At 34.8% G+C, this 21,861-nt stretch overlaps 4 protein-coding genes and 1 long non-coding RNA gene across 10 annotated transcripts; 3 read left to right on the forward strand and 2 right to left on the reverse strand.

Annotated features, from left to right (window-relative positions):
- Nucleotides 1-724: 724 nt before the first annotated feature.
- On the reverse strand, nt 725-1,873 carry LOC105637467 (uncharacterized). Its single transcript, XM_012220932.4, has 3 exons — nt 1,667-1,873; nt 1,442-1,571; nt 725-1,339 (listed from the first exon to the last, which is right to left on the reverse strand). The coding sequence occupies exons 1-3, from the start codon at nt 1,797-1,799 to the stop codon at nt 850-852; spliced, it is 753 nt and encodes a 250-aa protein (XP_012076322.1). The 5' UTR covers nt 1,800-1,873; the 3' UTR covers nt 725-849.
- Nucleotides 1,874-2,400: 527 nt separating this feature from the next.
- Nucleotides 2,401-4,065, forward strand: LOC110009924 (uncharacterized). Its single transcript, XR_016322012.1, has 2 exons — nt 2,401-3,278; nt 3,584-4,065. It is a non-coding gene; the product is annotated as an uncharacterized LOC110009924 (long non-coding RNA).
- A 2,236-nt stretch (nt 4,066-6,301) lies between these two features.
- RPA2 (replicon protein A2) lies at nt 6,302-9,559 on the reverse strand. Of its 4 annotated transcripts, XM_012220935.4 has the most exons (11): nt 9,426-9,559; nt 9,245-9,358; nt 8,824-8,934; nt 8,573-8,670; nt 8,358-8,399; nt 8,173-8,250; nt 7,765-7,843; nt 7,551-7,652; nt 7,388-7,467; nt 6,748-6,816; nt 6,302-6,659 (listed from the first exon to the last, which is right to left on the reverse strand). In XM_012220935.4, the coding sequence occupies exons 2-11, from the start codon at nt 9,347-9,349 to the stop codon at nt 6,584-6,586; spliced, it is 840 nt and encodes a 279-aa protein (XP_012076325.1). In that variant the 5' UTR covers nt 9,350-9,358; nt 9,426-9,559; the 3' UTR covers nt 6,302-6,583. The 4 variants fall into 4 exon arrangements, with proteins under 4 accessions (XP_012076325.1, XP_020536320.1, XP_037495269.1 ...); XM_020680661.2 differs by lacking the exon at nt 9,426-9,559 and having other exon boundaries at nt 7,551-7,646; nt 9,245-9,419; XM_037639341.1 differs by lacking the exons at nt 8,173-8,250; nt 9,426-9,559 and having other exon boundaries at nt 7,551-7,646; nt 9,245-9,419.
- Nucleotides 9,560-10,970: 1,411 nt separating this feature from the next.
- Nucleotides 10,971-15,587, forward strand: ACDO1 (Protein kinase superfamily protein). 2 transcript variants are annotated; one of them, XM_012220936.4, is made up of 14 exons: nt 10,971-11,476; nt 11,592-11,798; nt 11,971-12,060; nt 12,171-12,317; nt 12,417-12,581; nt 12,965-13,105; nt 13,192-13,371; nt 13,658-13,853; nt 14,099-14,226; nt 14,377-14,448; nt 14,662-14,774; nt 14,860-15,007; nt 15,120-15,189; nt 15,296-15,587. In XM_012220936.4, the coding sequence occupies exons 1-14, from the start codon at nt 11,141-11,143 to the stop codon at nt 15,358-15,360; spliced, it is 2,058 nt and encodes a 685-aa protein (XP_012076326.1). In that variant the 5' UTR covers nt 10,971-11,140; the 3' UTR covers nt 15,361-15,587. The 2 variants fall into 2 exon arrangements, with proteins under 2 accessions (XP_012076326.1, XP_012076328.1); XM_012220938.4 differs by having other exon boundaries at nt 11,361-11,490.
- Nucleotides 15,588-15,920: 333 nt separating this feature from the next.
- LOC105637470 (Translation elongation factor EF1A/initiation factor IF2gamma family protein) lies at nt 15,921-21,818 on the forward strand. Of its 2 annotated transcripts, XM_012220939.4 has the most exons (12): nt 15,921-16,079; nt 16,475-16,706; nt 16,914-17,072; nt 17,407-17,562; nt 17,787-17,864; nt 18,810-19,357; nt 19,470-19,580; nt 19,689-20,176; nt 20,415-20,583; nt 20,860-21,099; nt 21,190-21,324; nt 21,418-21,818. In XM_012220939.4, the coding sequence occupies exons 2-12, from the start codon at nt 16,616-16,618 to the stop codon at nt 21,547-21,549; spliced, it is 2,307 nt and encodes a 768-aa protein (XP_012076329.1). In that variant the 5' UTR covers nt 15,921-16,079; nt 16,475-16,615; the 3' UTR covers nt 21,550-21,818. The 2 variants fall into 2 exon arrangements, with proteins under 2 accessions (XP_012076329.1, XP_012076330.1); XM_012220940.4 differs by lacking the exon at nt 17,407-17,562.
- Nucleotides 21,819-21,861: the final 43 nt, after the last annotated feature.

Here is a 21,861-nt window from a genome sequence, read left to right on the forward strand (position 1 = left end):
CTATTAATTTAAATATTTCTTTTGTCCACTTTTATATAGACGTGGCTTTTGATACGTCGTTTTGTTTTGTCCTCTCCTAAAGACATTAACTATTTTCAACAATTTCCTAAACCCATTTCATGGCTTCCTTCTTCCAAATTACGTGAGGAAAATATTAATTAGTCAAATTAAAAAATATTTATTTATAATTTAGGTGATTTAATTATTTTTTTGAATCATTGTTGAGCAAATGGCTTGTAAAGGAATTCTCATTAGAGATGATACAGCTAGGAATTGGGTACAGCCTAAGATTGGTAATTGTCCGTACCCAATGCATGTGATGGAAGGTTTGGAACTTGCTAGACCTTTGATTTGGGCATCCAAACTTACATGTGGAATGGAATAATTCTGCTATGGTCCAGCTTATTATTACAGGGAAGGTTCATTCGTCAGAACTGTTCAACAACAACTTGTTATGGCTCTAAGGGATCGATATGATTCAAGAGAACTACCTAGGGAAAACGAGACTTCCTCTCCAAAGTAGCTGCAGCTATCCCTTAATTAGGGTTTTGGAACTCACATTCTCATCGATCTTTTTCTAGGAATGTCTACATAATAATAATAATAATTTAAAGTCAAGGACAAGCACAAACACCAACTTTTTTTTTTAGTTTTTTTTATATATATTGGAAATATTCAAAAAACACTGCAGTGTCGAAATTTGAATCATAAGCACACCTAGTCGTACAAGAGAGACAGACGGTCGTAAGTTGTTATTATTGAAAACGACAAGTGAAATGCAATATCTGAACTGGCTATATATGGAAGAATCCTAAAAAAATTGGTGCAATAATCAGCTAAATTGGGTAACTATTTAGGCCATTCCACATCTGAATCAAGAAAGTTAACCAATGACATAAATTCGGAACCATTAACATTATTATCGGCATCCCAGTTCCCTTCAAATTGAACTGGAAACGCTACTTGTTCACTACTCCTCCCATTAACAGCAGCAGCAGCAGCAGAAGGATCATCGTTTGGGCTTGAGAAGTCCGATTCCAGCATTTGACAGAAATCATCCACGTTAAAATCCATTAAAAACTCCGATGGATCATCACTCGTTTCACTTTCATTAGCCGCTTCAAGACTTTGGTGCTCGTCATCTTCCCTAATTTCTTGATGCGCATCCGGTAATTGGAAACTGGGAATACTCATGAGTTGAAATGGTTGTTTCTTTTGATGGTCAAGTTCAGGGAGAGGAAGTTGCAAGTCTGGTGCTCTCTTCGCTAAATTGCTATTCCAATAATTCTTTATTTCATTATCTGTTCGCCCTGGTAGTCTCCCTGCTATCAGAGACCACCTGCAACGTACATTCATATATATTTTTGTTTAAATTATAAAACAATTATTTAAAAAAAAAAAAAAAAAAAAAAAAAAAAAAAAAAAAAACAGCAGATCTGACCTGTTGCCTAACAGCTTGTGAAGCCTGATAATGAGTTGTTCTTCGTCATCAGAGATGTTCCCTCTCTTTATATCAGGTCTCAGATAATTCAACCACCGAAGCCTGCAGCCCTTTCCACATCTCTTCAAACCTGTAAGCAATCTCATTTTCCTTAACAAAATTAACAATAACTAACTAATGACTGTGGAAGTAAAGATTTGTTCACAAAAATAAATAAATAAAAACCTGTTCTTTTGGAAACATTGCTCCATTTCCCTTCACCATACATGGCAACGTAATCGGTGAGCAATTTGTCTTCAGAAGCAGTCCAAGATCCTTTGTTTAAGCCATCCTTTGAAGAGCGAGGGGTCCTTCCCATCTCTGATCCTCTCTCTCTCTCTCTCTCTCTCTCTCCCTCTCTCTCTCAACCGGCTGCTACTGCTCTTTAATTCTTGCTTACACTCGCTTTCTTATACACACATGTTATCAACAAGCTTGAACTATTCCAATACTACAATACAATGTCCAATCTCCACGTGACCCACCTGCATTTCTTTAATCCTACGGTGGGCCACTCCTCAAATATTTTATTTTTTTAATGTCTAAAGTCGAAACAAACATTTCTAATGTAATGAAAACATTATTCTGTGTCATAAGTATGTTAAAACATTTTCAAATTATTATTTAAATGTGAAAATCAACTTCAAAAGTCCAGAACCAAAACTCTGATTAATCAATAGCCATATACTATATATCAGTTGGCAAATACTATATAATATTATAAATTACAGATAATTCAAAAGGCATCATGCTATTATATATTTAATTAAAGGTACAATAGGAATTAATTAGTCATTTGTTCACAAATATTCTTTTATAATTAACTTAATTATGACTTGTTAAATTTAAAGACGTGATATATACACACACCATAGTACGCATTCATCTAACCTTCTTATTCTTATAATTCTTATTATTGCTTCCAGAACTAACATTTGAACAAGCTCCTTGCACTTGCTTTTGTACAGATTTGAAAGTTGGTTAGCTAATAAGTCGACCGGATATATTTGAGGGTGCAGCTGTGATTCTTGTTGTCGACCGAGCACCCTATACGGTGATGGTTTAGTATCGATTTCGTAATGACAGAAAATACTTGAGGTTTCAGCTGTGATTTTTGTCGTTGATGGGGCGAGATATAACGTGACGATTTTGCATCAATGACTTTCGGGATGTAAGGTGATGATTTTGCTAGTTTTGCATCAATGACTTTTGCAGCGACGTGACAGCCAATATTTGTTTGATAGTTCTTCATGTTTTCTCGAATATACGGTTATGGTTTAGTATCGATTGCGTAATGACAGAACATACTTGAGGTTTCAGCCGTGATTTTTGTCATTGATGGGGCGAGATATAACGTGACGATTTTGCATCAATGACTTTCGGGATGTAAGGTGATGATTTTGCTAGTTTTGCATCAATGACTTTCGCAGCGACGTGACAGCCAATATTTGTTTGACAGTTCTTCATGTTTTCTCGAATTGTAAATCCAAATTACTTGTTAAAGTTGATGGCACCTTCTTTGTTTGACTAATGGCACTGTCAAGGAGCTGGGTGAGCCAGAGGAAGAAATAGATTTCATCGATTTTTTATTTGTTATGCACTTTCATTTTCAGTCTCGTGATTGACTTGGTCAAATTCATTCAACTGCGTGGCCTTCTCCTATCTAGCATATTTTTATGAATTTTTCTTTCAATTCTTTCCTGGAGTTTTAGGCTTTGGCTGGATGCTAAAATATATGGCAATGTTATTTCAGTGCTTTAAGCTCTAACATCTGTATTTCTTTATGTACATCCGATTGGTAAGTATAATTATCACAACTGTATTGGAGATGAAGTGAATTTGTGCAGTTTGTATATCAATAAATTTTCATTGTGTGGAAAAACTATTACAGAATCTTTGGCTTTCTGATGCAATGGCTGACTTATAATTAACAGGAAACCTATACTTGCAACTCTGAAAAATATGTTCTAATTTGATCCCTATTTGGTTCATATTACTTGCTTTAGCGTGATCTTGATGGACTTTTGATGTGACTTGAGTTTTGTAAATTTCACATTATAGCTTCTTTTGATCTTCCTGCTATGTTTGTGGTCCTTGTTCCAGGTTCTTGCAGGAAGCTATTTTTCTGTGGCAGGAGCAGTCGTGGGCTTATTAAAACCTGGGAGGATGAGCATGTTTGGAACACTTTTGGTAATATGGGGCCTTGTGAAGTAAGGGATCCTAGGAAAGCCCGCAAATATAGATCCTGCTAAAGCTATTTATGTCTATCCAACAATGTTGCTTGCCTTGATCTGTGCCTTCTCTTCTGTGAAGTATGATGCGAAGAAGGCTGTGAGAAGTGCCCCTGCTAGACCCATTGCAAAGCCTCTGCACAACTCTTCAAAGTCCAAACTGAAATGAGTTGATTGCCTGTAATCTTTTTGTAATTTTATTTTTTTAATCTTAGAAATTTCACATTGGTTGATGAGTTGAACTTGAAGCTGTATGTGTTTCTGCCAAAATCAATTTTGAACAGAAAAACTGATATTAGTATTAACTCACGAATATGTTGATATTAATCAATCAGTTAATCTTCCTTTTGAGCATGTTCTACACATTCTGTATCATGAGATATAATTTTGGAAATTGAAATTTAGTACGACAATTTAAATTAAATGGAATTTAATTTATAATTTTTGCCTTACGACAATTTAATACAATTTATTAAATGGAACAATGTTCATACAAACCGTTGTAGTTTTCTTTTTTTATTTTTCTCAAAATAGCTCCTTTCTCTGGATCATCCTCTCCATTTTCACTTTCTTAGATCACATAAATCATGATTTATATACTATTTTGGCATCAATCATGAATCATGAATCATGGAAAATAATAATTCTCACTTTTCAAAATCACTTAGAGTTACTCAGAAACAAACCCAGATTCAACATTGCATAAATAATAGTTAATTAAAATTTACTATATGGGCTTTTTGATCCTTCTCTATTAAGTGATTGGGTTATTTAGTCCAAAAAGTTCAAAAAAAGGGGCAAATTGAATATCTGCTCTAAGTTCAGGGGCCATTTTAAACCTTTTTCTTTAACTTAATTACGATTTAATTAAAGTTAAAGACACACGATAGTACACATTCATCTAACCTTCTTCTTCTTAATTGTTATTGCTTCCAGAACTAACATTTGAACTAGCTATTCCTTGCACTTTGTACAGATTTGAAAATTTGTTGGCTAATTCCAATGTTTCCATTATTAATGTTAATAATTCAAGTTTGTACTAGCTATTCCTCCATCAAGATTTGCTCCAGCAATTCAACTTTCTCCGTATTTTTAAAAGAGAAAAAGAAAATTTTCTTGACACTGCATGAACAAATCTATGGCGGCTCAAGATTGATAAGAGAGAAGAGAAAATCTTCAGTCAGTTGTATTATTGCGAATTAAAAAAAAAAAAGAAACTACCCTGATCACACTTTACAGCTCAACATCATTGGTGATGAATTACAAATGCTTTCACTGCATCTTCATGACAACAACCTTTCTGTAATAATTGTATTTTACTATATTCAAAATTATTAGGTGCATGTATTTTTGTCATAATTATATATTACTACAATTTTTTCAAAATTTTTAGGTACGTGTATGATTGATGCCTCTTGTTTTCCTCGTGGATGCAAAAGGAATTACAAAGTCAAATCATATTTAGAAACTAAAAGTACTCCAAAAAACGTTTTGAATTGGATGATTGAAAGAGATTCTTTTCATAAGAACGGTTTTAGCTTCTCTAAAGCACATTTTTCAACTTCTAATTGTGCCTGCCTGGCTTAGCTTTTCTCTTCGGATGGTACGTAATTTGTCAAAAACGTAGTTACAAAATCATGTGTCTGTTCAATCAGTGATCATCCATTAATTATCCTGTGGCTGTTGCAGGAACAATCTCTTCTGATTTATGCTGCCACCAAAAAACCTGCTAGATTTTCCTGCCAAGTCTTTAATCAAGACATACTAACAATCGCACATGAAGAGAAAGCCCAAAAGGCACCTTAACACCTAGTTCCCATTCAGGCAAATCATCGAGCACATTGTGTCCAAAATCCAAAGTTGTACAATTAACCACAAAAAAGAGTTAAGAGGAATAAATCGCAATCGCCACAACCACTTGAATCATCCCGGGTCATAAATCCCATCGAAAACTTTAACCTTTGAAATTGGGCTATAGGATTTTAGATTTGGAAGTTTTTCGGTTAGAGATGGGCAAAATTGTTGTTCTGTCGGATGTAGATTAAACCACCCATCAAACTTGGTTAATGAAGTGCCCGTTGAGAATAACAATCTTTTCCTTTGTTTACGTTGAACGACAGAATGGTCGTCGAACCACCACGTGAAAGAATTTGAATTTTGAGTTTACTTGGCCATGATAGAAGACAGAACAGAACAAAGATAAGTCGATGATCATTATTAATGTATCATGCAAACATAAAATGTCCCGACTGTTTTACTCTAGGCACTAAATTTTTTTAAAACAGGCAGCTTGGCTGCTTCGCTAGGCCTCAATTGGCTATAAATGGCCTTTTCTTTTCTTTTTAATAGTGTCCAATTTTTGTTTTTTAAAATTATAGTATAGTCATCATAAATTAATATACTTTTCTGAAGATAATTAATCATGATATAACCTTAAAATTTTAATTTTAAGCACACACAAGTACCATCCAAACTATACCCAAAAAAGGACTAACCTGTGACTGTGAGCCAAAGGTAAAATATGGTTACAGATTAATTAGTAGAAATCATTTGTAACTTGAATAAAACAGCAGGAAAAAAAAAAAGGTAATAAGACCAAGAAGCCACAATAAAAATGGACCATTTCCACGAGTTAACTGAATCAATAACAAACACCAAAAATGTTGCAGAAGTTGTGAGAGTCGATTACATGATCAATAAAAACTATAAATAAGTTCTTACTCTGATCTGTCTACAACTCAAGGATCTCAGTAAATATCCAGTTATCTACAATGGTTTGCCAAGGCTCTAACACAATCGGTATCAGATTTAATGATATGTTACTAGAACCACTCACAGCCAAGGCAATGTTTCTAGACGATCATCAATTTCATCAGGTTGCTTTGTAGTGAAATTCATCAATTGTGGAGTATATCAGACCTTCATCCTCAAGTGACCGAATAGAACCCCTGACAAAGATAACACAGCAGATGTATGAAAAAGAATTACTCAATGAAGGTGGGAAGCAGGGACAGGAGACAGTAATAGCGATATTACTTGATCTTCTCCATAGGAAGTTTTAGTTGCTGACAAAGTTCATCCATGTGTACTCCCTTTTCCTGTCCCCTGCAAACAAATACCAAGTCCTCAAGTTCGCACAAATGGCAAGTTAATAGCCAAGTGCAAGAAGGGGGGAATGTGCCGTGAACATCTAAGAAAATCATTGTGAAAGTAAGGAGTTATAACCTGAACCTACCAAAACAAAGAAAAGAAGCTCTGCAAATAAAAGGCTTTATGAACCATGGATCAGAGTGGTGTTTTAAAGAAATATGAACCATGGAAAACGAGATTAAAGGATTTATAGCAAATTTATAAAAGTTATCTTCAGTTTATCTTCTTTTTTTTTCCATATTTCTCAAGATGGGTGAAGATATGAGGACTGGGAAGGGGGATAATAAACAAACAATGAATGCTATATATTGCTTGCTTCTGCGTAAGCGTAAGTAATCTCAAGATGCACAGGAGCTTATATGATTAGAACTCTGTGTATCAAACACTCTGTCAAGGTTGCAAAGTAATACTTATTCTTCCACTCAAATCAGCTCATGAAGTACAGGGCAAAACTGACCATTATGGAACTTGAAACAAAAGGAAGCAACATTGTGAAAGATAATTAAGAATTTTGCAAAAAACTCACATGCTTGAAGATTGCTGCAGATAGTCAAGGATCAACTGATCAGTGTCCTTTAGTCCATCAACACTATATTGCTTTGAGAGCTGAAAAAAGAAGACAAGATTGTCACGCCAAACATATAGAGACAAGTCAATGAAATGAAAAAGAACTTCTCCCAGTATCATACTTGAATAGTTGTGGCTGCCTGATATTCATTTGATCCATTTCGCACAGGAGTGTTAGTAGATGATTCTAACATTTGAGGCTGAATTGAGGCACCGATCTGCAGCTTCAATAACGCAAAAATGTAAACAATTAACAGAAGAACATAATATATCCGCTCAACATATTTGTTCTCAATTATGCTGAACATGGTTTGAGTGAACATATTTAATAGCTACCTGCAATTTGGAATTCTGCAAATGGGTGTGTATGCAATCAATGAAGTGGAAAGTGACCTCATCAAAGTTTGTTACAGGCCTGACAAACAGTAAATCCAAAGAATCATGAGAAGCCATGGATTTATGGATTTGCTTCTAACAAAAAGAACTCGAATAAATGCAAAAGATAAGCACAAAGCATAGAAGCTGATAATCTACATAATCATTTTGTGTTGGTGGGTTACTCCTATCAATTCCATAATATAATTTCTTTATGTAAAGGTAAAAATAAATTATACAAAAATAAGCTCAAATCCAATCCAGAATTATTGTTGAACTTTTAATGGAATGCACATTGCTTAAAAGGACCTGCTCCTAGCCTTCAACTGCAATTATCCAAATCATATAAAGAGCAATTAACCTTCACACCTGACAGAGAATGCAACTAACTGCTTCACACCTTGGAAACTTTTTAAGTGTCCATTAACACGAACATACATTCCATCTCTGTTGTAAACCGGAATATGAAAAAATAAAAAACTTTATGATCAGAAAGAGCAAGGCTTAATAGCTTATGGAAACAGTTATCTAAGTGTATAAGACTGAAGACTCACTGTATTGTCTCCATTTCTGTCGTGTCCAAGTTCTCATTCACCCTGTTTAAAGCATTAAACGTATGTTACAACCATGTTTCAAAATATAGAACAGAAACAAAATCGCGTAGCTGTTAGACAAAAAAAACGTGATGCTAAGCATGAGACGAGAGAGAGATGAATGATACTGATAATAATTTGATATCAATGCATCAAATCAGGGGAACAAATAATACCATCTTCTACATCCAATTCGGCCAGTTCCGTCATCCACAATGAAACTAACATCGGTAACCTTGACAGCTTTATCAAACACCATTCCAACCACTGTAACCTAGAACAACAAGATGTCAAAAAGATCACTTAATCCTCCTTTCAAAGAGAATAGAGTCTGTTTCGTTTTTTTTTTTTTTTTCAAAGTCCAGAGAATTTTTGTTTGAACAAAAAAGGGCAATAGTGAACTGTGAAAATATCTGAAAATTGTTACATTAGTAACATCCACGCCATCTACGACGAAATTTGACTTCTCATCACCACTATGAGAAGCTTGACTTATCTGCTTCACTGTCAATGGCACCAGACCCTGAGAATCGCGACCCTAAAACCAAAGCGATAAGATTACAAAACAAACCCTTTTTGCAGGCCAAGAGAATAAACAGTGAATAACATCCAAAAAAGTGACAAACACACAAATAGAGATACAGATCTTCATTTCCAAATATGGAGGTTGCATTAGACAGAAGTCAGCCTATCTTCTTCTATTATGTAGAGAACAAAAAGATCATCACCTCCTCTATTTAAATATGCATTCGTTTTATGTTGCTTTGTTTTCCTAAACTTTCTCGGGAATCAAACAGAGGCGAGTAACGAAGGATGTGCATAACCGTATAAAAGTTCAGATTACTTACTTTCGCAGGAGACGGAGACGAATCGGTGAGCTGAGTTGACTGTGAGGGCATAAATCCGCCGCCTGAGAAGGCGGACGTGGCATCGAATTGGCTGCTGGAAAACATCTCTAAACCCTAGAACCAGAAATTAAATTCAAATAATACTGAAAACGAAAACGTGAAGCAATTTGTGATTATGAACCTGAGTTATGAGGAATATTGAGTTACGTTTCCCGCCATTTTCACTTTAGTTTTTCCCGCTTTTACTCCACGGGAGCAGCGATTCTGCCTATTTTTACTTTATCGGATTTATACCGTTCAATGGGCAGACCAAAAAAGTTCTATTGGTGTCATCACGAATATTTTTTACATTAAAAATAACATTAAACATTTAATTTTAATATTATTGATAATAATAAATTAAAAATAAGTCATTTACTAAATTAAAAATAGATTTAATAAATTGATTATATTTATAATTCTATATTAAATATTTCATGATTTATTAAATTTATTCACTTAATTGGAAAAAAATAAGACATAATACATAAAATCGTTAAATTTTATCATGTTTCCAATTCAACTATTTTAAAAGAGAGAAATCACAATAAAATTTTCTGAATTAATAATCTTTTACTAATTTTAAAATTTTAACCACTTATTTTTATTTAAAAAATATCATCTAAAATTCATAAATTTACTTTTGAGAGCTAAAAGTCAAAAATGTGAAATTCCATAAACGACAATGGATTATGCATTTCATATATTTCGCATTTAATTAATTAAAACAACCACCTTACATAATCTTTTCACATAATTCAATTTTGCAATTGTGTCCAACTAAATTCCAAAGCATGAGATATCTATTTAATAGTCCAAATAACAATAGTCTAATGATAATTTAACAATTAAATTAAATTTTAAATTTCATTCTAATAAAATATTTTTATTTAGTATGTATAAAATTATAAATGTTATTTGCATAATTTTTTACTATGTACTCTCTCTGTCTCATTTTGTTTACATAGTTAAGCATTTAGTCAATAAAAGTTATTTTGTCATTATTTATTCTTAATAACTCATTAAGATATTAAAAGCTCTTTATTCATTGAACAATCATAAAAATTATTATAAAAAATAATTATTTACACGTTTAAATTTAGAAATTTTATAAATATTTTGAGACATCTAAAAAATGAATAATAAGCAAATAAAATGAGACGAAGGAGTATTTAAATCTGTAAAACTTTTTATGGTTCAAAAGCCTAGAGCTCATTTTTATAGGGACCCACAATATATTTGTTTGACAGCCGACTTGTTACTTGTTTGGAAACTTTAGATCTTGATTTACAAATGTGGATCTTCCGTCTTCAACTAGTAGAACGTATGGTCCGTTCATCTATCGATGCTATTGACGTATAATGGCGGAAATTCATTTACGTTCGTCGAATGTTGCAAAATTAAAAGCAATTCAAATATAGAAAAAAAGATTTAATATTATATTTTTTTTAATTTTAATTTTATTATTTGAAATAATATAAATTATTTTCTTTAGTTGAAAGACAAGTTATTTATAATTTTTGATATTATTATTAACTAATTATATTTAAAAAAAAAAAAGAATTTGGGGAAATGTAAAAGGATCTCCTAAGGCTAACCCACAATAACGCCCTGCGACATGCCATTGGTAACAAGTCAACAACGCTAGTGGCTTTAAAGCCACTAAAATTTAGCTGATTGGCTGAAACACCCAGAGGACAGTCGTGCAGGCAACCAAAATTACTTCCCCGTCGCTTGCATATTTGCGTTTTTAACGGAAATTTATCCACTATATTATGTGGTTTTCATTTCTAAAGTGTGATCAACTCTTTTATTAACCGACTTTTGAACTCTTGGGCAGCTAGCCAACTTCACCTCATGGATTTGATTTATCCAAACTGCATAAACGCACCATCTTTCTCCTCTAAGAATCACAGAAATGTACGCCCACGTTCCCAAATCTTACACTCAATGCTCCAAAGAAGCAATAAATTGTCGCCGATTAGAGTTTCGAATCTCGCAGCCGCTTCCACAGCTGAAAATTCCAGAAATGGAACCGCCGCAACCAGTAGGAATAATAGGAGCTTAGCGACTATGACGGAGACAGACAACAAAGCATCTTTACAGTTGAAAGGAATGTCTAGCGCCGCCATGGAGCAGCTTGACATCGAGCGCGGAGTCTGTGTGCCCTTCCGCAAGTACTCTCCCGAGACAGTATGAATACACCAGTAATTATATCATTTTCTTTTCAAATTAATTGAATTTGAATTTGATGTTCCTGGTTGTTTATATGAAAATGGTTCTGTTATTGTTGTAAAAAAAAATTCAGGTGAGGAATATGGTGTTGGAATCTAGAGGTTCGGTATTGTCTCTAATATCACGCGGAGTAGAGATAGTCTGGAATTTAGGATTCTACTGGTCTACCTTGATGTATGATTTCTTGGTTGGAAGGGATAAAGAGGTCGTTCCATATCGTGCTCGTCAGCTCAGGAACCTCTTGTGTGATCTAGGGCCTTCCTTTATCAAAGCTGGGCAGGTTTGTCTTGTGTCGATCTTTTCGAATTCTCCGTTCGCTGAACTAAATTGTCTTTAATTTAAATTTTTACATTATTGAACTGCAAATTGTTTCCATTATTTTTATATTTAGTGAGTTCCAGTTAAGACAATTTAAGGCGACGACAGTATTGATTGGATATTCTTTGTGTCAGGTTCTTGCCAACAGACCTGATATCATTAGAGAAGATTACATGAATGAGCTCTGCATTCTTCAAGATGATGTTCCTCCTTTCCCCAATCAGGCAGGCAAAAAAAAAAAAAAAAAAAAAAAAAAAAAAAAAACTTTTGCTGGCAATTTATTTACATTGCCTGATTATATCTTTTTACATAACCAGTTTGAGCATTTTGATAGGTCGCTTTCAAGATTATAGAAGAGGAATTGGGCCAACCTCTTGAAGCTGTATTCAGTAAAATTTCCGCACAAACAATAGCAGCTGCAAGCTTGGGCCAAGTTTACCGAGCTACCTTACGGGATACTGGCGAGGACGTTGCAATAAAGGTTGTGTGAGCTCTAAAAAATGTTGTAAAAAGGATGCTGAAAATCCGAAAGCACTACTAAAGATGACAAACAAGTAGTTCTTAAAAATTTTTCTTGCAGGTGCAAAGGCCTGAGATAGAGCCCATAATCTACCGGGATCTTTTTCTTTTTAGAACTCTGGCTTCATTCCTAAATGGCATCAGCTTACAGAAGCTGGGATGCAATGCTGAGCTGATAGTTGATGAATTTGGTGAGAAACTTCTGGAGGAGCTCGATTATACCTTGGTAACTTCAAAACCGTGCTTAATATTCTTGCTTTGTACTGTTGCAACTAGATAAGATAAGTAAGTTATCGTGGGCCTCAACATGCCCGAGCATTCTTGTAGCTAGATATCTATTGCCAGGGCTGTTCAAATCAAAACTGACATCTGGATTTGAATACTAATTCATTATACTTAAAGAATATTTTATAAACTTGTGAATGCAAAGGTTTTCAGTTTTTCAACAAAAAACATATCTTTGCTGTCAAATTGGGTCCAGTAACCTGATCTGTACACCCCTATCTATTGCTATAGCAGCCAAACTGATATGTATTGTTCACCTCTCCTTTAGCAGTAATTCTTTTGTACTTTTATATGTTTAATAGTTCTGTTTCTTGTCTTAATCAGGAAGCACGGAATATTGAAGATTTTCTGGAAAACTTCAAAGATGATCCTACAGTTAAAATTCCTCTGGTTTACAAAAGGCTTTCTGGTTCACGTGTTTTAGTGATGGAATGGATAGATGGTATTCGGTGCACAGATCCACAGGTTTGGATTTCAAAATCATATCGCACTGTTATTAGTTTGCCTTTTCTATACTAGTGATAATGTATTGCTTGATGTAACTTACTCAGGCTATCAAGGAAGCTGGCATTGATGTAAATGGATTTTTAACAGTTGGGGTGAGTGCTGCTCTGCGGCAATTGCTAGAATTTGGATTATTTCATGGAGATCCACATCCTGGAAACATTTTTGCTATGCGCGATGGACGAATTGCATATGTGGACTTTGGGAATGTTGCTGTGCTTAGTCAGGTAGGATGTTGGTTCCAAGATATGCAGATCAAAATCCTTGCTTATGGAGACAAGGCTTGATTTCTTCTTATATTTGTGTACAAGGGAACTGATATATCAATTTCTGCTGGTACTAGTATACATGGATTTATTGGCTGTGAAGAGAATATCTCTTAAGCGATGCATAATGTTTGCCTACAGTGAAATTATTTCACACAGAGTGGGAGACTGTAACTTCTAGATAGTTTCATTCGCACTGGACATGCTTTTTGTTGTTTTGTGCATTGATCTGCTGTCTCTGTTTCAGCAAAATAAGCAGATACTGATCGACGCAGTTGTGCATGCCGTAAATGAAGACTATGCTGAGATGGCAAATGATTTCACTAGGCTGGGCTTCTTGGCTAGTGGAACTGATGTCTCTCCTATCATTCCAGCTTTGGAAGCAATTTGGCAGAACTCAGTTGGGAAAGGACTTTCAGATTTTAATTTCAGAAGTGTCACAGGTAATTTTATGGCCTGCAACCTTTGTACTAGTTTTTTCTCTAATCATCTGCTGAGAGCCTTAGACAATAGAATGTAGATGTTTCAATTGTTCGTACAACCTGCACTTTCAACATGTGATTCAAATTTTTATATGGCAGCTTTTTTCTCTATTATCATTTTTTTAATTATCCCTCTAAAATCGACGCATATATTGAAACTTCTAGTTACAATAATCAGAAGCTACTACTCTGTATGCACACTGCAGGGAAATTTAATCAGTTAGTTTACAATTATCCCATCCGCATACCAGAGCGATTTTCCCTTGTTATCCGTTCTCTGTTGACTCAGGAGGGCATCTGTTTCACCCTGAAGCCAGATTTTAAATTTCTTGAGGTGAAGACCTATCTAATTTTTTTTTTTCCCTTTTTACTTTCAAATGTATAATCTATTTCCTCTTCAGTTAAGTTTGGATCTTAAAAATCTTGAATCACTGTCATATGTTTTGCCTAACTAATGTAGAGTTTTCATTGAACATTTGATTAGGTTGCTTACCCATATGTGGCTAAGCGCCTACTAACAGACCCAAATCCAGCTCTGCGTGAACGGCTCATACAGGTCGGTTGAAATCTGTTCTTAGCTTATCTTAAATGTGATTTGCGCTAACTGTATATTTTATGTTTTAAAACTTATTTTAATATTTTGCTTTCTAGAATCATTTTTGTGTAATAGCCTCTTAAAGAATTCCTGTAAGACAGTACGTTGAATTCCATCAACCTCGGTGATTTATCGGATTTTAATCCCTCGATAATAAACTACTTAATGTGACAGGTTCTGTTTAAAGATGGCGTTTTCCAGTGGAAACGGCTTGAAAACCTAATTAGTCTTGCAAAAGAAAATGTAGCCAGGATGAGCAGCAACCCTGCATTGCAAGGAAACAACATGTCTGTATCTTTTCACGCCTATGAAACTGATTTTGCTTAAGTGTTTAAGGACCTATATTTATCTACAAATTTTATTCCCTTGCAGAGAAAGTTCAAGAAGCTTACGAGTTTTAAAGAAGCTAGATCTGACAGACACTATTAAAGATGGAGCTCGTCTTTTCTTTACTGATGAAGGAATTCGTAGACAGCTGCTTTTGGCTCTGACTGAAGATTCAAAGCTTCACATTGAAGAGGTCTGTCTGTCTGTCTGAATGTAATTTGTTATGTTTACAATATATTATTTTGAGAAAGTTGCATTGCATTCTTTTTTATCCAATTTTTGAATTCATCCTTCTATTCCTGCAGCTTGTAGACGTTTATAGACTTGTTGAAGATGAAATAGATATACCCTCGGTAGCTGTGGAAGTTGTAAGAGGTAAAGTATCAGTGACTGACTTGACTGCAATGTGTTTTTCTGTGGCATAATGAAATCATTTTTTTTTTTTATGGATATTAAAAACTTTCATGCTATTAAATTGCAGACATTCCAACTGTTATTCGGGATCTCATGCTTTCATGGAGTGACAAGGTCTTGTACGACAGATGATTAAAGCTCGATAAATCAACAAAAAAAAAATAAAAATACCAAGTAGACCGTTGGTTGAACTAAATTATACATCCGACACAGTCTTATACCATTTTTTTCCCTTTGGAGAGTAATTTTTTCTTTTTCAAAGTTGTAAATGTCAAGTGGTGGATATGTAATGATTTTTTGGTTGTATAGAAGGAACGGTCAAATGAAAAATGTAACAGGTGTATAGATGTATTTTGGCACATTCTGGGCGCTTCTGTTCGTGCGAGCTCTGTTCCACTCATTTCTGTCACCGTGACATTAACTCCGTCTGAGTCTGACCCTATCTATTTATCGGAAAGTCATACGTTGATGAGCGCGGTTGGCGAAATTTATAAAATTAGAGTTGTTAATTGGGGACTACATATAGCCAAATCAATTTAAAATCATAAATTTAAATATGAAATACTGTATAACATTTAAAATCATGTTATTATCATCTATTGTTAAATTAATAATTAATAATAGTAATAATAATTTCTTAAAAAGAAACGATAATAAACAGACCTTTTTCATGTATCTGACGAAAAATAATAATACTATTAATGATATAATCTGAGACTCAACGACACGATTAACGAGTTATATATAAATAGAATCGGAATCTGAGATTGCCTAGTGCCGGTGCTCCCATCTCGAGAGTGAAAGAAAAAAAGAAACCATCTCAGCGACCTCTGTAGCTGCGGGTTCTCCGGGTGAGCCCTAACCTACTTGTATTTTTTTTTTTTTTAAAGATTCATCTCGTCATTTAATCTAATTTATTCTTATAATTACTAAAACATTGAGGAAAATTGTATTTATTATGATAATTATTCGACCTAGTTGTTGGGAAGCAATCTGAATTGAGCTGAATTTCAGAATATTATCAGGTTGTCTCGGATTGTTTGGTTGCTGAGAAAAATTTAGGAAAATAAAAGAACAGGACATTCGAATGCTTTCTGTATATATTTATATATTTTTAAGATTTTGTTGGTTCAAATCTCTTACCTCAACTAAGTCATTGCTTGTTTCTAATTTCTTTTGAATTTTATATTCGATGGTGACCACACTTTCGATTGAAAGAAATAGTAATATTTTTGTTTCTGTGCAGCATCATTGATGAAGAGTGAAGAGAAGAATTCTTACTTTGGATATCGGACTAAAACACTTTCTACTCTCTTTCAAAGTTATCACGGCTGTTGCTGCTCTTCACAAATCAAAATTCTATTATCTGTCTCATTTTATTGAGACCATGCCTCGCAAAATAAATTATGGGGTCGATTATGATGAAGATTATGATGATTATGAAGAATATGACTACGAATATGATGACGAGGACACTGGTCAGTAAGGAAGCACGCATTTATATAAATGTAGAGTTTGTGTGTGCATGGAATTATTTGAAAATTTGAATACTCCTTATTATTGCTTTAACTGGTTTGCTGTTTGATCCTTTATTTCTTATGCAAGTTACTTATTTGTTGTGCTGAATGTTGAAATGTTCTGTAATTTCTCGTACATGAAGTGCTTGTCTTTTGTTTCCTTAACAGGGAAAGCACCTCAGCCTCAGCAAGAAGTTAGTAGGCCTGGGATATGGCGTTGCGCCATTTGCACTTACGATAACGAGGAGGATATGTCTGCATGTGACATTTGTGGGGTAATTCGTAATCCCACTGCAGGCAACCACAACAAAGCTGATAAGAGAACAGGTGTGCAAATTTTTTCTCTGACTACATTCTCTATATATTTAATGTTGAATTTGCAGAAATGAGTAACTTAACTATATGGATTGATCTTAACTTAACTTTTGTGTTTTATTTTTTATGATATTATTTTATTCTCTTTTTTTTTTCATTTTATTTTTTTGATTCCTGGTCAAATTTAGGACATAAACTTGTGAAGCATGGTTGTGGCTGTGACACTCATATCTGTTGTCTTTTTGGTTTGGTATCACTGAGCATAGAGCTTGCATCACTGTCCCTGTTATATTTAGGTTTCCTTTCGAGTGGTTCTCCTTTTATAGAATAGGTCTTTTTCATGCAGCGGACAGCGTGTGCAAGGATTCTGGAGTATCCATGATGGCGAAGTCTCTTTTTGGGTTATTGCCACATCAGACACCCCACAAGCCTGTGGTAGCTCAACTACAGGAAGATGAATTTGTTGCTAACCGGGAAAAGGGGGCCAGTAACTTTCTTAAGTGTGAGAATGTCGAAGGAAATTTTTATGAATTCCATAAGGATTTTAGTTCTCATAGCCACTCCTGTACTAAATGTGTTCAAGAATAGTAGATTTTAAACACACTGATTCATCAAGTTGAAAGTCCTCTGTTTGAGCATCTAGTGCCTTAGTTGCAGTTATTTTGTCATTTTGCTTTTGAAAACATTATGTGATATATTTTAACCTTGTACCTACTAAATTTGCAGCTCCTTTCAAGTTTGATATTCCATCTCCAGATGATTTGGTTTCTAATGGATTGCATTCCTCCAAAAAGGGTTCAAGAGGTATTCTTTTATGGATGCAATTTTGATAGGCCAGTTTATATCCAGTGTCAGGACAATTTCCATCATATCTAGCAATATAAGAACTAGAAAACTAGTATGTTGTGAATGTAAGAGAAGTATTGCTAGAAGCATTAATAGTCTACTTAGTTGGAATGTTGCAAAATTTCATGAACCACTATTAAGGGGCCACCTCATGCTGCTATTTTTAAATATTTCCGTTGCCTACCAGAAAATTAAAGGTGTTTGTCTAGTCCGAGTTGATTGTAATACAATCAGCTCTATCTGCTCACCTACTTTTCTCTAGACAAATGGATGTTTAATCTAGTGGCAGTAAAGGCTGGTACAGTATAGCAACTTGTAAAAGTCTGGGGGGTAAATGGTAGACAACTCATGTTGAGTTCTTAATGAGCAATTTTACATGAAAAATGTAAGTTTAGATTTAAAATAAGGAAATGGTAGCTCTTGTATTGAAGCTATTTGTTAACTAGGTGATCACAGGTTCTGTGCAACTGCAACAAGTTGGACCATACGGTTTCAGCTATATGGACATTAAGAATTTAGTTTACTTTTTGTTGATTCTGAGACGATAGGAAAGTACTTTTTCTCTTTGTGTATGTTACGATATTTTATTTTCTTTTAAATCAAAACAATTTTTGGGCAACATATGATGTAAAGCTTGCTACCTTTTCTACAAAATACCACTGCATTGGCCTTTTTAAGACATTGGAATTTGGAGTTTGCTCTTTTTTCCCGTGCTTTTAAGGCTAGCCAATTTTCTGGTTGCTTTCTAATTTTGTTCAATCTAGACTTGCTTTTAGCAAAGCACTTATATTTTATTTTTGCTATCATAAGTTATTTTGTTTACTATGAACTTTTTTCAGTTTATATTTTAATATAATTTTTGAGTTCATTTTGAATCTTTGATTCTGTGCTTGTTGCTTGTAGCCAATGCTGTCAATCACAAATCTCCAAGAGCTTCTTCAGGCATATCTGACAAGAATGGTGCAACTAATGCACAATCTACTATAAAAAGGTCAGATAGTTCTTCTCTGTTGATTCAAAAAGGCGAACAAGGTAGTGTGGATGAGGGCCGTTATGCACCGACCAGAGTGGCTTATACAGAGTCATGGTCTGAAAGTTCAGACAACTCTTCTGCTTTGGTGCCCAAGTCTGGATCTAATAGAATGGATGAGAGCATTTGTTCAAAGAGTGGTACACTCTACATCCAATCAAGTGATGAAACATTGGAGAGCTCATCTTCATTGATGCCTGAAAGCAAAAATATAAGTATGGATGATGGCAGTTCTTCAATAATTGAGGGTGAGCCTCACAGGCTTACTAGTAATTTGAACAATATGTCTCTGTCTGATAAATCTGGAAACTTAGCAAGTGTTAATGATAGAAAATCCAAGCCAATTGCACAATATGAACCTGATAAATGGATGGTCCCTGACAAAGCAGATAACTCCTTAACTCAACTGAATCTTGCTATTGTAAGTTGACTTTTGTTTTTTTTCCTGTCATACAGGAAAATCAGCTGTCACTTCATATGGATATTTTGATAAATATCTAATAGGTGAACTTTCACATAATATGTTATTGCAGGTTGGTCATGTTGATTCTGGAAAATCAACTCTTTCTGGAAGATTGCTACATCTTTTAGGACGAATAACCCAAAAAGAAATGCACAAATTTGAAAGAGATGCCAAGTTGCATGTAATGTCACAAATGTTTGTTATCTGTATGTTTTTTTATGTTTTGTTTGTTCACATGTTTGGTGTTAAAGAAACTTGATTTGATTGACATAATTACTAATTCAAACAGGGCAAGGGGTCCTTTGCTTATGCTTGGCCGCTGGATGAGAGTTCTGAAGAAAGAGAAAGGGGGATAACTATGACAGTGGCTGTTGCTTATTTTGATACCAAAAGATATCATGTTGTTCTGCTTGATTCCCCAGGCCACAAAGATTTTGTTCCAAACATGATTTCTGGAGCAACACAAGCTGATGCTGCAATTCTTGTCATAGATTCCTGTTTTGGTGCATTTGAAGCTGGCATGGACAGTAAGAAGGGCCAAACAAGAGAGCATGCACAACTTATTAGAAGCTTTGGTGTTGATCAAATTATTGTTGGAATTAACAAAATGGATGCTGTGGACTACTCCAAAGATAGGTTTGATTTTATCAAAACACAACTTCGAACATTTCTCCGTTCATGTGGGTTTAAGGATTCCTTGATTTCATGGATACCATTCAGTGCCATGGAAAATCAAAATTTGGTGTCAGCTCCTTCTGATGTCAATTTGTCATCCTGGTGAGTGCTCATGCTTATGACTGGTCAGGTCAGGTTTTAGATCTTTTGTTGAACCCGTACTTTCACCTCTTTTTTTTTATTTTTTTTTATTTTTTTAAAAAAAGATCAAACCCTACTATAAAGCTGCAAATTTCTGAATGATTTATTTTAATTAACTTTCTTTAACCAAAAAAGGGAGGGGAAAAAAAGGAACTGTAATAAAAGCATTGATAATAGACTATATAGTAATGAATTGCAGGTATTGTGGACCTTGTCTGTTGGATGCAATTGATTCTTTTCAACCTCCCTCAAGAGATTTCTCAAAACCTCTGCTCATGCCTGTATGTGATGTTATTAAAGTAACTTCATCAGGACAGGTGTCAGTCTGTGGTAAATTAGAGGCTGGAGCTCTTCGTAGTGGATCAAAAGTATGTAATATTGCTACTTATAAGCACTTTATTTATGGGTTATTTGAAAATAAAGGATATTTAGTTAAAAATTCATGCTGGTAAGAACATTCCAGCACAAAGGCTTGGGATCTCTTTTAGGTCTTAGATTCATATATTATTGGATGAGGTGGTGGGGGCTAGGTAGTTCACCTAATCTACTGCAAAAGGAAAAAGCCAGCGACTTTCTAGTTCATCTAATTCATGGACTTGTTACTACAATTGTGCCTTTGTGTGCTTGGTTTTGTGATGATGCAGGTTTTGGTTATGCCCTCTGGAGAGGTAGGGACAGTGCGGACACTAGAACGTGACTCTTGTGCTTGTTCTCTTGCAAGAGCTGGAGATAATGTAGTTGTCACTCTAATGGGCATTGATGGGAGTAAGGTGATGGCTGGAGGTGTTCTTTGTCATCCCGATTTCCCAGTTGCTGTTGCAAAACATCTGGAATTGAAGGTGTTGGTTTTAGATTTTGCAACCCCAATTCTGAATGGCTCTCAAGTAAGCTCGTGTACCGGATATTATCTTGTTTGTTTGTTCCAGGTGCTGGCTTTCGAGGGGACAATCTAATCTTTTGAATGGAATATGTAGTTGGAATTTCACATACAGCATACGAAAGAGGCTGCAAGAGTCGTAAGGATTGTATCATTACTTGATCCAAAGACTGGCAAGGTGGCAAAACAGACACCTCGTCACGTTAGTTCAAAGCAGCATGCTGTTGTTGAGGTGAATTAAAGATGCAAGATGATTACTTCTCTCAAAAGTGTATCCATTAACGATGGCCAATTGATTTGATAGTTGTCATTTGTCTAATTTCAGGTCATGTTACAAGGACCAGTTTGTGTGCAAGAGTTCTCAAGTTGCAAAGCTCTTGGAAGGGTGTCTTTGAGAGTATTAGGGAGAACCATTGCTTTAGGTGTTGTAACCAGGATAATTGAGGAGCAGGATTAGTTGAGGTAAGATATTAGTAAATGTTTGCTAAAAGTGGCTGAGAGTATCAAAAATCTAGTCTCTCGCTTAAAGCTGGTCATATGGGAGTAGTTAAAAGTTCATGTAACATTGATGGGGCACATCGGTTTTTTTGGATGTAAGGATGACTTTTATTCAACTGTGTCAAATAACTGTAAAATGAATTTGAAAGTAATGTTCTGTAATTTATTGATTCTTTTTGTGCATATACTCATCGGCAAAGGTTGAAAGACAATATTTTCTTTTCGTCATATTTGTGACTCCTGTTTGAGTTTGTTTGGCATCCTCCCTATA

Source organism: Jatropha curcas, chromosome 8, assembly GCF_041381405.1.
Source record: "Jatropha curcas cultivar XTBG-Jc1 chromosome 8, XTBG_Jcur_1.0, whole genome shotgun sequence".
NCBI classification, from domain to species: domain Eukaryota; kingdom Viridiplantae; phylum Streptophyta; class Magnoliopsida; order Malpighiales; family Euphorbiaceae; genus Jatropha; species Jatropha curcas.

Excerpts from the sequence above, each read along its gene's own strand:
- LOC105637467 (XM_012220932.4), bottom strand. The coding sequence starts at position 1,799 with ATGGGAAGGACCCCTCGCTCTTCAAAGGATGGCTTAAACAAAGGATCT. Across the intron at positions 1,572-1,666 it reads CAATGTTTCCAAAAGAACAG|GTTTGAAGAGATGTGGAAAG; the intron begins GTTTTTATTTAT and ends GATTGCTTACAG. Across the intron at positions 1,340-1,441 it reads CACAAGCTGTTAGGCAACAG|GTGGTCTCTGATAGCAGGGA; the intron begins GTCAGATCTGCT and ends TGTACGTTGCAG.
- RPA2 (XM_012220935.4), bottom strand. The coding sequence starts at position 9,349 with ATGTTTTCCAGCAGCCAATTCGATGCCACGTCCGCCTTCTCAGGCGGC. Across the intron at positions 8,671-8,823 it reads ATGGCGTGGATGTTACTAAT|GTTACAGTGGTTGGAATGGT; the intron begins GTAACAATTTTC and ends TTGTTGTTCTAG. Across the intron at positions 7,468-7,550 it reads AGGCAGCCACAACTATTCAA|CTCTCAAAGCAATATAGTGT; the intron begins GTATGATACTGG and ends TTCTTTTTTCAG.
- ACDO1 (XM_012220936.4), top strand. The coding sequence starts at position 11,141 with ATGGATTTGATTTATCCAAACTGCATAAACGCACCATCTTTCTCCTCT. Across the intron at positions 11,799-11,970 it reads CCTTTATCAAAGCTGGGCAG|GTTCTTGCCAACAGACCTGA; the intron begins GTTTGTCTTGTG and ends TCTTTGTGTCAG. Across the intron at positions 13,372-13,657 it reads ATGTTGCTGTGCTTAGTCAG|CAAAATAAGCAGATACTGAT; the intron begins GTAGGATGTTGG and ends TCTCTGTTTCAG.
- LOC105637470 (XM_012220939.4), top strand. The coding sequence starts at position 16,616 with ATGCCTCGCAAAATAAATTATGGGGTCGATTATGATGAAGATTATGAT. Across the intron at positions 17,073-17,406 it reads CAAAGCTGATAAGAGAACAG|CGGACAGCGTGTGCAAGGAT; the intron begins GTGTGCAAATTT and ends TTTTTCATGCAG. Across the intron at positions 21,100-21,189 it reads CAATTCTGAATGGCTCTCAA|TTGGAATTTCACATACAGCA; the intron begins GTAAGCTCGTGT and ends TGGAATATGTAG.